Here is a 17,150-nt window from a genome sequence, read left to right as displayed (position 1 = left end):
GTTGCCAACCGCCAAACCTTGCAAAAAATGAATAGCATATGTCAATAGTAATAAAAAAGTTTACCAACATTGGTTCAAAAGATCATGAACAATGCATTACGTCATAATCTCCATTCTAAATCTTTATAGAAATGGCACCTATAGTAGTGGGACTACATAACACTCGTGGCATGTACTGATAGAATGTGTAGAGCACACTATAAGTGTGTATAGCTAGGAGGTGAAGTCCAATGGATGGGCTAGATGGCCATAGGGATACTAGAAGGCTCTAGATAGCCACACAGGTTTGTATCTTGGAGCATTGAATTGCTTGACATTATGTGTTTGGAATGGTTCTTTGTTGCTGCATTTGTTTTCGGTGTTCCATCCATTGGTTTATTCAAGGTACTATTGCATCTTTTTTTTTTAGGTTAAGTTTACATGTGGTTCATTATCCTTGGAGCATTCTCTCTAGTACCTTGCCATGATTACTTACTAAGTCTAGGTTTAGATGGGGGGGGGGGGGGGGGGGGGGGGGGGGGTTGCAAGGAAGAGGCTTTTGCAACCCCCCCACCAACCACCACCACCACACACACACACTTACACTTTATCACAATAGCTGACCATAGTATACCTACTCATAGCCTAAAGGATTCCAAAAGAACTTGGAATGGGTATTGCTAACCTACTTTGTGCATGGTTTGATAAAATGCTACTTTATGGGTATCAGCTCCTACCCTAGCTCCAACCAATTTCACTTAATACCCTTTTAAGGCCCTTACCTGGGCGTGTGGTGATTTTATTCGATGCATTTCTATCATTATATTGCGGCGCGTATAACATCTCCTCTGCTAACCGAGTTGGATATTAGGGTTACCTAGCTCTAGGTCTCTACCTACCTCACCTGGAGGGACGTGTAGCTGTTAAGGATGAATGATTCTCGGCTGATGCAGCACCCCCGCATATGAGTACATCCTCCCTGCCTCCTCTACCATATAAGGTGAGGGGCTCTTCCCCTCACTTAGACGAGGTTCTGTTCTTTTCATTTGTAGTTGCTGGGTTGCATCGGCTGGTTTGGAAGGAATGGTGCTTGTTCTATTGGTTCATCTCTTGAATACATGGTGTTGGACGCCCGGTGCCTCACAGGTTGGGACCATTTTTCTGATGGCTTTTTTACTAGAAGATGACGTCAAATCTTTTCATACATATGGTTATTATTTTGGTGTTTTGAAAGTGATGGTGAATATAAAGACTGAATGCCTGGTGGGGGTGTTGGTTATACATGCTTTTTCTATTTAATGGAAGGAGAGATACTGGTCATACTACCATTTTCTAATGGTTGTAGTGGGCTATGTTACATTCACAATTTAAAAAAAGGGGGGGAGCTTATACTTGGCCTGATCTAGCTGGTTATACATAGACTCTACATCTTCAGGCTTAATTTTAGGTGTGATTGAATAGTAGATGGTTCTGGTTCTTCCATCAAATAGAGCTGGGATGATATACATGATTTTCACAAATGGGGCCTTCTTTTTGCATGGTACTGATTACATACATTCACTCTAGTTGTTTTGTTGCTACTGTGCTAGAATATGACATCAAATTTATCATATATATACTATTTAGATTTGTTTTCAATCAGATCGCGAATATAAAGGCTAAAAGCCTGGTGGTGGTGCTGGTTATGCATGGATTTTATGGCTACTGGAATGCTGCCATATTCTGATAGTTATAGTTATAGCTGTCATTGGATTTTTACCTATCTTGGCTCCTAGGAGACTCTTGTGAGTTTACTGCTGCTCACTAGTTCCACATTCGTTCAAAATTTCAGGAGGTCTAGAAATATCTTGCTCTATTGAGAATGATGACAGGTTTTTTACTTCGGCATAGTGAAAGAATATGATTATTTTTTCTAGCTTCCAGTCTTGCTCACTGAATGTAGAAATGTGTTAAAATTTTGCCCACTGTCTGGTAAACTATACTGCCTGGTTACTGGCCACCAGCTAGTTTTTGGGTCTTGGATTTTTGGTATGATCCTGGATTTTTAAAAAAAAACAAGATCCTACTCTCTTGGGTATGGTTGGGGATAGTCGGATCTGGCTCTGATGATGACTTACAATCTTATTACCTGGCTTCTACTTATTACCTGGTTGCCTGGCTTAATTCTGGTCTTTCTTACACCATCTTATTCTTGTTGATGTTACTGCCTTTAAAACATCACTTAAATGTGGGCATAAAAAATGATTCTAACCGGTATGAGTATAATGAGGCTCTGGCTGATACTTCTCGAGTTACTTCTCTGGACTAATGATTCAACTCTTACTAAAGTTTCAAAAGAAACTCATTATAGGAATATAATAAAAAAATGCATTACCTCCTGCACAGTATTGATTAACTTATTGACATCAGGTTTAAGTTTTGGATGAATGATAACCCTAGTTAATTTTATGTTGAAAGCTTGGTGGCACTGCTGTTGATAGCCGTTTTTCGGCTTTCCATAATTGCTATAGTAAGTTACCTCACCCTATCAAATCACTCAAACATTTTGGTTATCCCTACCATTTCACTGTACATAGGCGTGTGTGAGTTAGGGGACTTTTCCCATATCTTCTTAAAAATCCTCAATTAGCTAGTCACTGGGCTGGTTGAGCCAAAAAAATAAAAAAATATAAGTATATTATGGCCCATTTGTGTGTAAATATTTCATTGTATATAGGGCCTAAATAAAAATATTTTTCATAATTATTTTGATATTTATTTAAATATTTTTACCTATGGTGTGTTATTTATGCTATGTACATTGACTCATCATTACCATACTTTTTCTTACCATTTTGCATACTCTTTATTCCATATAAAAATAATTTCATACAAACTTCTCTTATTTTTGGTGTAACTCCATCTCAACAAAAATCCAAAAAAACTAGTTTTATTTATGTGTATATTTTTCACTATTGTGATTTTGTCCTTCCTATATCTATTCTCTATTACTCTCATAAATTAGACCACCAAAAATATTCATCTTTTTATGGTAGACTTATAATGAGAGAGATTTATTTTGACCCCTTTATATTTTTTCCACCTATATTATTTATATTTGACATGTACATATTTTTTTAGACCCCTCAATATTTGATTTTCTTAGTTGTACTATTCACTTATATCATGATCTCAACAATATCTTCAATTATAGACTTACCAAATAAGGTCAAGGGTAAGTGGAATACATGCATGCACCATGGGGAGCTCACTCTTGGAGGTATTCAAAAGAATCATCCAAAGAAGGACCTCACAAGGACCTTGTGCAGTGGAAAAAACAGTCGGTTTTGCTGAATTTTTAAAGATCACATGCTCCCCGAATTTGAAAAGGTGATACAAACAAAAGTTGTAGCTCGTGAGCTGAACTTTCACCTCAAATTTTTTCATATTTTTTTGAGCTACGAGCTGTGAGCTATGATTTTATTGATGGACCCCAGTTTGCCCATGCTATGCAGCCACACTCCCTCTTCCACTTTACCATTTTCCTCTTTCACACACACCTCTCCACTCATCATCCCCACCTCTCTCACCACTCCTCTTTGCACCCTACTCACCTTCTTCTCAACCGTGAAGAATAAGAGAATCCATGGTGAACTCATGTCTCCTACACACACTTCCATTTCAAAATTGACCACCTAGTCTCATTTATTCTCTTCCATATTACCCATATGTATCAAAAAAACCACAAATTCAGCCTCTTCTCTTGAAAGACAGCATCATGGTGATTGATTACTCATGTTCACTTACCTTGACTCCCAAGGAAGGTCAAGAGTGGAGAAAAAATGTACCGTCAAAGCTAGTGGACCGTCAACAAGCGTCAAAATTGACCCTACTCAAGACACTTGGAGCATCGACATTGTAAGAAATCCATGTTTTCTTACCTATTAAGAGTTTTTTCTTCCTTATTTGTATCCTACATGGATACTTCCATTGTAAATATCCAATTCCATTTGTAAATCAATAAAAATACTAACTCTACTAATTTACTAACACTAACCTACTATGAAAAATCCTATCACCTCCACTTCTCTCCTCTCTCTCTTCTTCATCTATCCCACCAACTTCTTGATAATTCCAAAGCAAAAGAAATTAGATAAGTGCTGAAAATCTAACCCAACCATGGTTAGAGGAGTAACCCTAGCCCTCAAAATTGCTATAAAAAGAGGGTGTAGCTAGCACAAAAAGGGGGAGCCATAAGCAAGAGCACTATGCTATAGCTTGAAAAGCCAAGCTCAACCTCTCTAGAGGGAGCTCTTGAGTGAAAGCTCATTGTCTTATGCATATGCATGTGTTGTAATAGGGGTGATTAGCAAGGAAACTCTATGCCATTGTAAGAGAGAGACTGATCATTCAATTGAGAGTAGGAAATCTATCATTTCTCCTATTAGTGTAAGCCAACATTTGCTGAATCAAGGAGGGTGGATTTGGACTAAGCTTGGATACCTTGTCTCTCTTCCAATGTGAAGTAATGGACAACAATGATGTGTAAGTGTCTTGGTGTTTTTTATTTAAGTTCTTGATAGCTTGTCTCTGGGTGTTGTCATCAATTTAGCCATAAATCCCACATACTGTAAGAGGGCGACAGGGTGGAGAGGACTCCCCTGGCCTTAAGACAGTGATTGGGGTGGCTTTTCTTGTGATGTGTTGTGGTGTAATTTACTCAAGCTATGTTGAACAAATACTAATCTCACTTTCATTGGTCATGACAGATTTGTAAGAAGGTATTAGTGCAACAAGCACCCCTCCCCCTTCCCTCTCTTTCTTACATATATAATTGTGTTTGCTTGATCATTGCCGATATATTTCAAAGCAGCCCGAGCACTATCTCTCTCTCTCTCTCTACGTGTCATAGTTCGCATCCAAAACTAGGTGGTGCCCCAAATTTGTGTAGGGTTAGGTTGCGGATTTGTGTGTGTGTTTGTTGTTTTTTCCAACCCCAACCCAATTGAGTAGCACGGGAGCCTAGAAGGGTGCTTAGAGGCCACTCTTCTTGTTGCCCGCCCCGGACCGCCTCACTGTTATGCTACCAAAATGTTATGGGTCACATTCTGGTGGATTCTTTTCTTAGAACCGACACCGAGTTAACTAAGCTACTTTGGGAAATGACTCAAGATAACGGTTATATAGTTGCTCTCAACTGATAATGATAGTTGTTTGGTCCTAGCATGTTTTGCTTTGATAGCATATGATAGTACTGGGAATACTTGGAAAACTAACCCAACTGCTACTGATGATTTGTTAGTTTTTGGATAATCATACGTATTACGGATTCTGCCAAGATCTGGCAGGATAAGTGATCTACAATACACTCCTCTGGTTTTTACCTAGTCTCTGGATATGGCTTGCTTGGTCAAAAGATAATCATGGTTATTTTTTGCTTTGAAGGGCTCGACATCGGAACACATTTTTAGGATAAAATTACTTAGCTAAGCTTTGCTTGCAAAAGCTTTTTACTTACAATGATATGGAATAGTTGACATTTTTTACATTAACAGATATTATATGACAAGAAGCTAAATTTATTTGTAATATGATGGAGATTTTTAATATGCAGGACAATAGCTAGTCACTTTTTTTTAAGTTTGACATGGATAACAACTGATAGATTCTTTGAAGCCTGCCATATGTAGCCAAGTCTAACATATTTGTTGTCTTGACTATATGGATGCAGGTGAGAATTCTATCTTGGCTTAAAGAGGTTTAGCTTGCTGTAGTCTGACTTCAGAAGCATTGAATGATTCATTTGTGACAGTTTTGATACCTTTGTACAAATTCATTTGGAATGATACTTCATTCTTATTATGTTGTACAATTATGATTCAAAGACCGAGTTGTTTCTGTACTTATCTTTACATTAACATCTTTAGCCAGTCATCTTTTTGAACTTCTTGTTCATTGGTGTGTTAATTATCTAAGTAAAACAGCTATACACACACACACACACACACACACACACACACACACACACACACACACCCACCCCTTGACGGTACTATCGGTGTGGCAGCAAGAGACAACAAAAAGTGCCAACGGATCTGCTCTTGAGCTCAACATGCTTGTCGGTTGTATGCATAGAGATGCACATATCTTTGCACATAGAGTTCCTCATCTTTTGGGTGCCGCAGATACTTGCCTTTTTGAAGCCAATCAAACTCCCCACCCTTAGAAGTGTTTTATCAAATGCTGCAAAAAGCAATTTTTTCGAGTGACCCTTAGAAGTGTTTTATCAAACGCCATACACATTGTCCTTCCTTTACATCGCGACAGCTCCTAGAATTTGCAGCTGCCCCGCGAAATGTCTACGAGATCAAAGGGCCCTCCGAAGCACCAAAACAGGAAAGCTTGGAAAGCCAATGCAGGCGTCAAGAAGAACGATAAGGTATGGTCCTACTAAATATTGTATTGCATCTTTTGTGTGTGTGTGTGTGTGAGAGAGAGAGAGAGAGAGAGAGAGAGAGAGAGAGAGAGGGGGGCTGGGCCTTTTGGACGAATGGATACACCCATTTCATTATGTTCCACTTCAGGTGGCACATACAAGAAAACTGAGTATAAATCAAAGTAATCTCTCAATGATATGGGCTGTGTTTACACGTGTTTCAATCCTCAAAATTATAAACTAGCGTGCCATGATTGATTTGTAAGTAATCCCTCAATGATATGGGTTGTGTTTACACATGTGTTACAATCCTCAAAATTATAAACTAGTGTGCCATGATTGATTTGTAGAGAATGGTGTCACATTCGTGATGTATAGAATATGCTCCAATGGGAGGGAAGTAATGTACTTGTATTTTGTGTTGAAAATTCATCCCAAAGCGCGGGTATACAAGTTGCCAACCGCCAAACCTTGCAAAAAATCAATAGCAGATGTCAATAGTAATAAAAATTTTTACAAACATTGGTTCAAAAGATCATTAACAATGTATTACGTGCTTGCATGCCGTGCCCACTAAAGAAAAAGAAAAACCACACGTATGTATGGCGGAGAGGTGATACCATCCTCACCTAGTTATTATATATCGTGAGGAACGTGTCCTCTCCCCATATACTTGGTTCCTCCTCTAGTGTTGAAGGCTTACAACATGCTTCTCCTCCGGTGTTGAAGGGTCACATTTGTTGTCCTCCAATATAGGAGGGTCACTATTCTTTTTGAATCTACGATGCATAAAAAGAAATTCATTACCTTCAAGACGATCTGCTGGGGGTAGAAATTTTTGTTCTTCTACTGGATACCTCAAATGGTTTTATGGCTTCAACTTGCACCAACTCACATTACACCTGCGTCTCCCTCTGTCCGCACTCAATCCATCCTCCTAGTAAATGCTTCCGACCGCTATTTCCAATACTTATACAATCAATGTTTTATGTGTGCTCCTATATGCCAATAGCTACATAAATGTTATTATTATAGATGTCGTAGCATCCCATATATCTAGTTCTAATGCACACTTAAAGGAAATGGTCTGAGCTGAACTTTGCCCCATTCTTGATAAGTGTCTAGAAGAGCATGCCAAACCAAACAACAATCAAATAATGGCATCTTTTTTCATTACTCCCATAGCTTTGTGTTGCACGCCCAAAAAGATCAACCATGAAATTGTGGTGCTTCTCATATGGTATAATGCCATACGCTTTACTTTTAACTTATGTGATACATGATACTTCTCCCTTATACTTCTCCCTTATACTTTATCCTCACTTCGCATTTGGTTCAAACATCCAAGAGCTTCCTTTCAGCAGCCCATTGAGCCTCTCTCAGCCATTCCTTCGTCGACATTGAGTGCTCCCATTGTTGTTTACCCTCGGCATCATTGAGATCTGCGTTTTCAACCCTTCATTCCTCTCACATCGGGAGCACAATTCAACAATTGATCTACCCCTTGGTGGCCATCCGCAATCATCGAGACGGATCCAAAGGTGTATTAAATCAGATTCAGAGGTGATTCACCTTGAAGAGTTACCGCGGTGACATTCACCATTTGAGTCAGTATAGTTTGCACTTGAGGTATGCCATGTGTTTATATTCTATTTATGCAATCTAAAGCAAATACCACATCGGTAACAATATGGGGGGCCCTTGAGAGATTTGGTTGGGACCCATCGGGTGTCATTCTGCTCTTCTCTCTCTCTCTCTCTCTATACATCTCTACCACTCTCTCGACGATGCGGAAGCGGAGAGAGAGAGAGAGAGAGAGTCTGAGTCTCTTGAACCAATCAACCTTGGCAATGAATAACTGAATGTGTATTCAATGGAGGCAAGGGGTTGCTTATGTAGCAACCTCAGTAAATTGCCCTACCCAAACTTTGACAAATAAGCACACTAAATACCTAAAATCCAAAAGAAATAATGGGATCACAATTCACTTGAGATGCCAAAACTCAACACCCTCTCTACAGCTCATAGTGGACATCAATAGTGAGACCAAGTCGATGAAGAAGCTACCATGGCACCCCAGTTGTGGCCACCAAGTGGATGCATGTTAGGTGGTGCAGCGGAATGAATGTTGTATTTTCTCAAGATTAGTGATCTTTACTGCTCAAGGTTCCTTTTAGTTCTTAGGGAAAGAGAGCTTTCCGTCTTATAGAGAGTGCTGTGATCACGAACAAAGTGAGTGGATGTTGTGCGTGCAAGTGAATGAGACTGAGAGAAGGAGACAAAAGAGATATGACACCCGAGAGGTTGTAAAACCCTCCTCCGAAGGCCCCACTCTCGTCGGCGAGAGTGGTCTATTCTTTGATTGCACAAAGGTGTACAATGCGTATGCAATGGACTGGTGCAAGTTGGACTATGCCGATGACGACGACGACGATGACGACGACGACTTGATGGCTGAAATCTAGGATCTTCTAATCGTTGAATTCGAGGACTGTTTTGGTGGCTGAAATTCTCTGTTTTGGCTGCGTTTTTATGGCTGAAAATGGGGGAACATCTGCAACCGTCTTGGGGGGGAATCTGCTACTGTGTCATGGCTGAAAACTGCGAGGATCTGCTGTAGGTTAGTGCTGAAAACTAAACGCTGGCTGAATCTGTAACTCTTGCCAAAAACGCTGGTTGTTGAGACCAAAAACGCTAGTGGGTTGCTGTGAGAAAACGCTAGCAAAGCTGAGTTATCCTGCGATGGTGGAGATTTGCTAACGCTAGGATAATGAGGCTGATCTTGCGAGGCTGATGCTGTGGGGAAAACGCCAAGGTGAGGATCTGGTAAAAACGCCAAGGATGGAAGCGGGATTTGCTGGCGATGGTGCTGTGGGGGGGTACTGCTGAGAAGTTGCCTGTCGAGCGGGAAGCTCCTGCTGCCTCTTCTGCCAGAAAGTGCCAACTTGGGTTTGCTTATATATTAACTTAGCAAAATTGTCCTACCTACTTTTGTTGGAAAGTCACTGTTGCTAAATTGGCTTTATCTGACAGAAAAATAATTCTAAATGAATTATTGGATTTATAAGTGAGAGGGTTTTCTCGCTTGGAACATCAAGGAAAAAAAAGTCTAAATGAATTATTGGAATTTTAAGTGAGAGGGTTTTCTCACTGGAGTCATCCGAGTACAGAGTATTCCTAGTGCGTCATTCAAAGTAATGACGATAGCACTGTGAACGAAAATATCTGTAAGGCCACCAGGAACGGGTACTTCTGATGCGTCACATCGGATGGGTGACAGGGAGCATCGGGAAGAAGTATCCGACCATCCGGGAACGGACATCTCTGATGTGTCATAGGATGGGTGACATAGAGCATCGTGAAGGGGATTGTACCGTAAGTTCGGTAGGAAAGGACTAGGTGATGGGTATTCCTGATGCGTCACAAGGTGGGTGACGAGTGCATCGGAAAGGGGATATCCATAGTCGAGAGGAAATCCGAACTAGAAAGAGGAATACGAGTAAAGACGCAAGCACAAGAATAAAGATGGGTTCTGAGAAGCTTTTCTTAAAAAGCAGAAAATTTGAACGAGTTTTCCGGGAAGAGCAAACGCTTTCCCGCGAGGAATCTATGTTTGCATTGCATTCGTGCATGTGGTTGCATCCAGGGACGCCTGGGAAGTGCTGTGAAAGCATTGATTTTAACTTATAAGGTTTTATTGAGTTTTTGGGCAAGTTCAGACCAATTTTAAAAATATGCCGGCCGTCCACTTAATAAGTGGGCAGCCACTTAGAAAATAAAGCAACAAAACCAGCCAGCGAATTCTCTCTCCCTATTTCGGGTAGAAGAAGAAGAAAAAAAAAAAAACGATTTTTTTTTTTGAAAAAAAAGAAGACCGCGATCTCTCCGCGAGCAGCTATTCGTGCCGTGGTGAAGGAGCTATAAAAGCACCACATGCCCTCACCGAAGGGAGGTTGCCAGCGCCAGCAAGAGAAGACTCTGCCGCCGGAAGACGCGAGAGATCGCGAGACTACGAAGCACCATCTTCTGGTCCCCAGTACTGTGTCGATCTTCTCACTCTCTCTCTCTCTCTCTATCTATTTCTCTCTATATCCTTTGGCTTCAATAATAAGAGATAAATTCTATTTATTTGAGTATATTTTATATTGTTATGCGCTCCCGTTTGTGACAGTGGTATCAGAGCATGGTCTCCTCTCTTTCTCTGTAAAGGAGGACGACTCTGGGAAGATACGGGAAGAAGCCATGACAAGCCAAGAGAGAAGTAAGTAGGCGGAAACCTAAGTCCTGTAGGAAAAACCTCGCAGAGTTGGAATTTTTTTTCTCTCTGCAAGAAGTCGACACAAGACTTGGGATTCTCTGAGAAGGCAACAAGAGCATGATGCTCAAGAACCTAGAGAATCCAAGGAGCGGAATGCTCGAGATCCTTCAGAATTCAGAAGATATCCATGAACATCAATCCAAAACCATAGCCAAGAAATCCCGTCATCTTGGGAAGGATATGAAGAAGGTCTTTAGACCTCAGAACCCTCCGATCAAGTTTGATACTTTTGACGAAAGAGAATATGCCCCGAAAGCTACCGCTTTCATTTGACAGTATGAAGTTGCCTTTGCAAACGGCAATTTCTGAGAAGCATCGAAGGTGAGGCATGTGACCAAACACCTCAAGGGGATTGTAACCTCTACGCTTTGAGGAAGGCATCCAAGAAGATTGGGATCGGTTTGCCCAATAGAAATACGAGCAAGTCCAAGCAAGTAGTGGTTCACTCTTGCCAAGGTAGCTCCACTCTTGACCCTCTCTGAGGAAGGAAAGATGAAGAAATTCAACGAAGGACTTTTGCCCGAATTTTGTAAACCCATCTGCAAGATACTTTGCAGCCGATGGTGGAGTCAACAATAAATGCTGAAAGTGTACACCTTGATGTACATAGAATACAATCCCCGCAGTGGGACGAGAACCATTGAACACAGAAACAACGAATTTTTGTTACCTCTCCTCGAAGGATACATTGCTATCCGGAGAAAGTTTGGAGTAAGGGAATTCAATCTAACTCCCGAGTTTTTGACCCTCAAACTTTAAGTGAGAGGGTAGGTCTTGGATCAAAGTTAAATCTTTGAGGAACTCATAAAATGCGTATTGCTTTTATGCACGAGATATGCATGTGTCTGACCAGGACAATCACTCTCGCGTATTTATGAGAGTAGGATCAATTTGAAACATTGTTTTCTGAGATGAATTGGTTTGCTCAACCATCCGGAAGGTCAACTATTGATCTCGTATCTGGTAGTTCACAGGTGGTATACCAAAGCTTTGCAAGGAACTTACAACAAGACTTGGATTCAATTCAAGGCTGAATTTTTTTCCTCTACGCTTTGAGGAAGGCATCCAAGAAGATTGGGATCGGTTTGCCCAATAGAAATACGAGCAAGTCCAAGCAAGTAGTGGTTCACTCTTGCCAAGGTAGCTCCACTCTTGACCCTCTCTGAGGAAGGAAAGATGAAGAAATTCAACGAAGGACTTTTGCCCGAATTTTGTAAACCCATCTGCAAGATACTTTGCAGCCGATGGTGGAGTCAACAATAAAAGCTGAAAGTGTACACCTTGATGTACATAGAATACAATCCCCGCAGTGGGACGAGAACCATTGAACACAGAAACAACGAATTTTTGTTACCTCTCCTCGAAGGATACATTGCTATCAGGAGAAAGTTTGGAGTAAGGGAATTCAATCTAACTCCCGAGTTTTTGACCCTCAAACTTTAAGTGAGAGGGTAGGTCTTGGATCAAAGTTAAATCTTTGAGGAACTCATAAAATGCGTATTGCTTTTATGCACGAGATATGCATGTGTCTGACCAGGACAATCACTCTCGCGTATTTATGAGAGTAGGATCAATTTGAAACATTGTTTTCTGAGATGAATTGGTTTGCTCAACCATCCGGAAGGTCAACTATTGATCTCGTATCCGGTAGTTCACAGGTGGTATACCAAAGCTTTGCAAGGAACTTACAACAAGACTTGGATTCAATTCAAGGCTGAATTTTTTTTCCTCTACGCTTTGAGGAAGGCATCCAAGAAGATTGGGATCGGTTTGCCCAATAGAAATACGAGCAAGTCCAAGCAAGTAGTGGTTCACTCTTGCCAAGGTAGCTCCACTCTTGACCCTCTCTGAGGAAGGAAAGATGAAGAAATTCAACGAAGGACTTTTGCCCGAATTTTGTAAACCCATCTGCAAGATACTTTGCAGCCGATGGTGGAGTCAACAATAAAAGCTGAAAGTGTACACCTTGATGTACATAGAATACAATCCCCGCAGTGGGACGAGAACCATTGAACACAGAAACAACGAATTTTTGTTACCTCTCCTCGAAGGATACATTGCTATCCGGAGAAAGTTTGGAGTAAGGGAATTCAATCTAACTCCCGAGTTTTTGACCCTCAAACTTTAAGTGAGAGGGCAGGTCTTGGATCAAAGTTAAATCTTTGAGGAACTCATAAAATGCGTATTGCTTTTATGCACGAGATATGCATGTGTCTGACCAGGACAATCACTCTCGTGTATTTATGAGAGTAGGATCAATTTGAAACATTGTTTTCTGAGATGAATTTGTTTGCTCAACCATCCGGAAGGTCAACTATTGATATCGTATCCGGTAGTTCACAAACAAATTACCTGCTATTGCGGGTAGGACGCCCGAAAGAAAGGAACCATTCAGATCTTTCAACCAAGAAAAGCTTTCACTAAGCTTGAATACTCTCTAAGCCCACACCCCCTACCCTGTAAGGGAAGATATGGTAGTGCTTTTTGCACAAGTGAATGAACACTCTTTACGAGGGAAGGAACAAGCGACGACTACGGCCTGTGCTCGAGGAATCCAAGGATTGAAATCCTAGATTATTTGATGAGCGGGTTTTGCTCTAAGATCGAGCCAAGGGATCGTCAAGTTGAGCGTCTTTGCTCTAAGGATCTTACGAAGGGAAGGTAATTTCCCAGGTTCATTGAAACTCTAACACAGCTTAAGAATTATGTACACTTTTGAGTACATGGATAACACACGAAGATGTAGACCTATGCCAAGGAACTGGACGAGAGTTTGTTATACTCTCTTGAGCGCCTTTTTGCGGGCAAGAATATTCCGACACGAGAATCTCTATTTAAGATGTGTTTGGTAGAAGGAATCTACGGAGAAGAGGTTTTCCGATGGTCGTCGATCATTGAGTACTCTATGTGCTTTTACCATTACAGTAGCAACTTTTGGTTGCGGTATATGTTTCTCCATGAGCAGGTCAAGTAGCATTTACACGCTGCTGGAATAAATTCGAACTATTATGTTCGTAAGAATATAGTTCGCCAACCGTTTCAAAATGGTAAGAATTACATATGGGAGAATATCCCTGAGAATCAAAGAGGGTTCGCTCTATTGTGAACCGGGTTTGAACGTACGTTCAGAAAATGCTATGGCTAGAATCCTATCTGCCTGAGATTTTGCAAGTCGTCATTGATGCTCGCAAGGTGAATCATTTTTTATGATTTTGTAAGGAAGAGACGCTAATGGGTGTCGGGAAATCACTGCTGGTGGTAATAACTTGCAGGAGGAAACGATTGGAAGGAAGTGCTGTCGTGCACAAGGAATCTTCGGCCTGGAACCGTCCGCCTACGTTGAGCGACGGCCTGGAACAAGAACCTTCTTTAAGGTGATCGCAAATTGTGGAAGAAAGAGATCGAGCTTAATGCTCTATGACTTGAGCATTCCCTATGTGGGAGGACACAAGACGTTTAATACCCTCTAGACTAACAGCGCAGGATTATGCGCAAAGACAGATACCTAGATTGATTTCTAGGAGGATTATTCTTCTTGGGATTGAGAAGGTGGAATTGAGTTAACAGATTCTCGGATGAGGAAACTTCCAATCTGTTGGAAAGACGCGAATGACGAGTTCTTACATGGCTCGTAAGTTTGATGAATGGTGAAGGATATCCTCGAGGTACTAGAGGAAGGACATGAAGCGGTAAGGTAAGTATTGAATTCTTGAATTTTTGTTTAATTTAATTTTTAAGTTCTCTTTTGAGAAAGGACTAGCTCAACTCACCATTGAGCAAGATTTGGAATCTTTCCGGTTTCTCCCCGGCAGTTCAGTTGGACCTCTACAATTGAGGACAACTGTTTATAAGTGAGAGGGATGTTGCTAAATTGGCTTTATCTGACAAAAAAATAATTCTAAATGAATTATTGGATTTATAAGTGAGAGGGTTTTCTCGCTTGGAACATCAAGGAAAAATAATTCTAAATGAATTATTGGAATTTCAAGTGAGAGGGTTTTCTCACTGGAGACATCCGAGTACAGAGTATTCCTAGTGCGTCATTCAAAGTAATGACGATAGCATTGTGAACGAGAATATCTGTAAGGCCACCAGGAACGGGTACTTTTGATGCGTCACATCGGATGGGTGAGAGGGAGCATCGGGAAGAAGTATCTGACCATCCGGGAACGGACATCTCTGATGCGTCATAGGATGGGTGACATAGAGCATCGTGAAGGGGATTGTACCGTAAGTTCGGTAGGAAAGGACTAGGTGATGCGTATTCCTGATGCGTCACAAGGTGGGTGACGGGTGCATCGGAAAAGGGATATCCATAGTCGAGAGGAAATCCGAACTAGAAAGAGGAATACGCGTAAAGACGCAAGCACAAGAATAAAGATGGGTTCTGAGAAGCTTTTCTTAAAAAGCAGAAAATTTGAACGAGTTTTCCGGGAAGAGCAAACGCTTTCCCGCGAGGAATCTATGTTTGCATTGCATTCGTGCATGTGGTTGCATCCAGGGACGCCTGGGAAGTGTTGTGAAAGCATTGATTTTAACTTATAAGGTTTTATTGAGTTTTTGGGCAAGTTCAGACCAATTTTAAAAATATGCCGGCCGTCCACTTAATAAGTGGGTAGCCACTTAGAAAATAAAGCAACAAAACTAGCCAGCGAATTCTCTCTCCCTATTTCGGGTAGAACAAGAGAAAAAAAAAAAAAAAGAACGATTTTTTTTTTGAAAAAAAAAGGCCGTGATCTCTCCGCGAGCAGCTATTCGTGCCGTGGTGAAGGAGCTATAAAAGCACCACATGCCCTCACCGAAGGGAGGTTGCCAGCGCCAACAAGAGAAGACTCTGCTGCCAGAAGACGCGAGAGATCGCGAGACTACGAAGCACGGAAGTCGCTTTTCTCGTGCAAGAGCGACAAGTACTTATTGTGGATTCGCCATACGAATTGTTGTCGTGTGTTTGCGTGTGTGTTTGCAAGTACTTCATCGCGAAGGAGAAGCGAGAAGGCTTCGGCCTACGCTTGGGAATTCCGGAAACGGAATTCGGAAATTGTCTGCGGAGTCTCAACTCCGAGTACAGACAGAAAAAGGATTGAGAGCTTGTCCCTCGGATTTCCCTTACGGGAAGGAACGACCATCGAATCAGAGATTTAGAACGGAGGGGTTTTCTCCGGTTCTTGTGCTTGTAAAAAGATTCTCCCTAATAAAGAATTCTCTTTAAGGGGGGGACCAGCCCATCTTCTGGTCCCCAGTATTGTGTCGATCTTCTCACTCTCTCTCTCTCTCTCTCTCTATCTATTTCTCTCTATATCCTTTGGCTTCGATAATAAGAGATAAATTCTATTTATCTGAGTATATTTTATATTGTTATGCGCTCCCGTTTGTGACAGTCACTTAAAAATAATAAGTGAAAATACCAATAAATAGGAAAATAGGCTAAACGCAATGGAAAATTCCCCTAACTGATGCTAATGGATTCTGATGGGAATTCCGATGATCATGCTGTGTGCAACGGGAGGATATGCATCTATGCTAAGTGACTGGGCATGCACGGTCTACGAATAGACTCACAAAAGTGCCAGATTACTGCTAATCTAACTTGATCGGACTGACTAAACCCTGCTGTGGTGTAGCTTGTCCACGGACACATAGGGTTGGGATGTGTCACGTGACATCCCCTCCTTTTCAAAGTGAGGTACTGGTACCGAACTGTATGGCGTCGAGGGAGATCGCCAACAGCATCTGGAATCCTAGAAGGGACTCTTCGCCGGCCCACTCTGCTGTGTGGGTCGAGCGGTACTTGAACTTCATAAAGGTCTGCAAAGTCTTCTTCTCTGGGCCGCGCCGAAAGCGACACAAAGTCTTCTGTGGATCCTTCCATGCTTCAACTTTGTCGAGAGTCATGCTTCTTTCTTCTTCAAGAATCTCCATGGCTGAAAATTCCTGAAACCATTTCCAACACAAAACCATGAACATACTATTCCATGTAAAGTGAGTGGGAAAAAGCTTGTCTTCGCTAAAGACTATGTATGCAATGTAGATGAACATAGAGACGGAGTGACAACCCGTTCATCAAACACATGCAAACAATGAGATCGAATCTTTTCTGTTTGATCAAAATCAATCAACTGTGGCAAATCACAATGAAAATGCCCATGCTTGGTGCTCATACAATCATGTGCTCTTTCGGAAACTATTTCATGCCAAGAAAGAGACATGCAATGTGACTTCCTTACATACAAACTTTTCGGCTTTTCATGAACAATCCGCATACATTCGGGCTCATCCATGAGAGAAACGTGCTCAACATGCAATATGTCATGCCTAGGAAAAGGGATCACATAACGATGCTGACTAAAATACAGGAAACCTTCACGAATGAAACACTCGAACAATGCGTGCGTATCAATCATGCGAACACACAATACTTCCTGTGAGGGTGCTTTTGAC

General features: G+C 41.3%; 1 protein-coding gene across 1 annotated transcript in view; it reads left to right on the top strand.

The window, feature by feature from the left end:
• Positions 1–6,211: 6,211 nt before the first annotated feature.
• The window catches only part of LOC147426338 (small acidic-like protein), a 90,890-nt gene continuing 79,951 nt past the window's right edge, over positions 6,212–17,150 (top strand). The window contains exon 1 of the mRNA XM_086497891.1: positions 6,212–6,397. Within this exon, the coding sequence (XP_086354017.1) occupies positions 6,314–6,397 (84 nt within the window). The 5' untranslated portion in view covers positions 6,212–6,313. The remainder of the gene's footprint in view (positions 6,398–17,150) is intronic.

The sequence above is a fragment of the Adiantum capillus-veneris genome, chromosome 24, assembly GCF_014529385.1.
Source record: "Adiantum capillus-veneris isolate H3 chromosome 24, ASM1452938v2, whole genome shotgun sequence".
Taxonomy (NCBI): Eukaryota; Viridiplantae; Streptophyta; class Polypodiopsida; order Polypodiales; family Pteridaceae; genus Adiantum; species Adiantum capillus-veneris.
The sequence above is the reverse complement of the archived record's forward strand: the minus strand, read 5'-3'. Positions and strand labels throughout refer to the sequence as shown.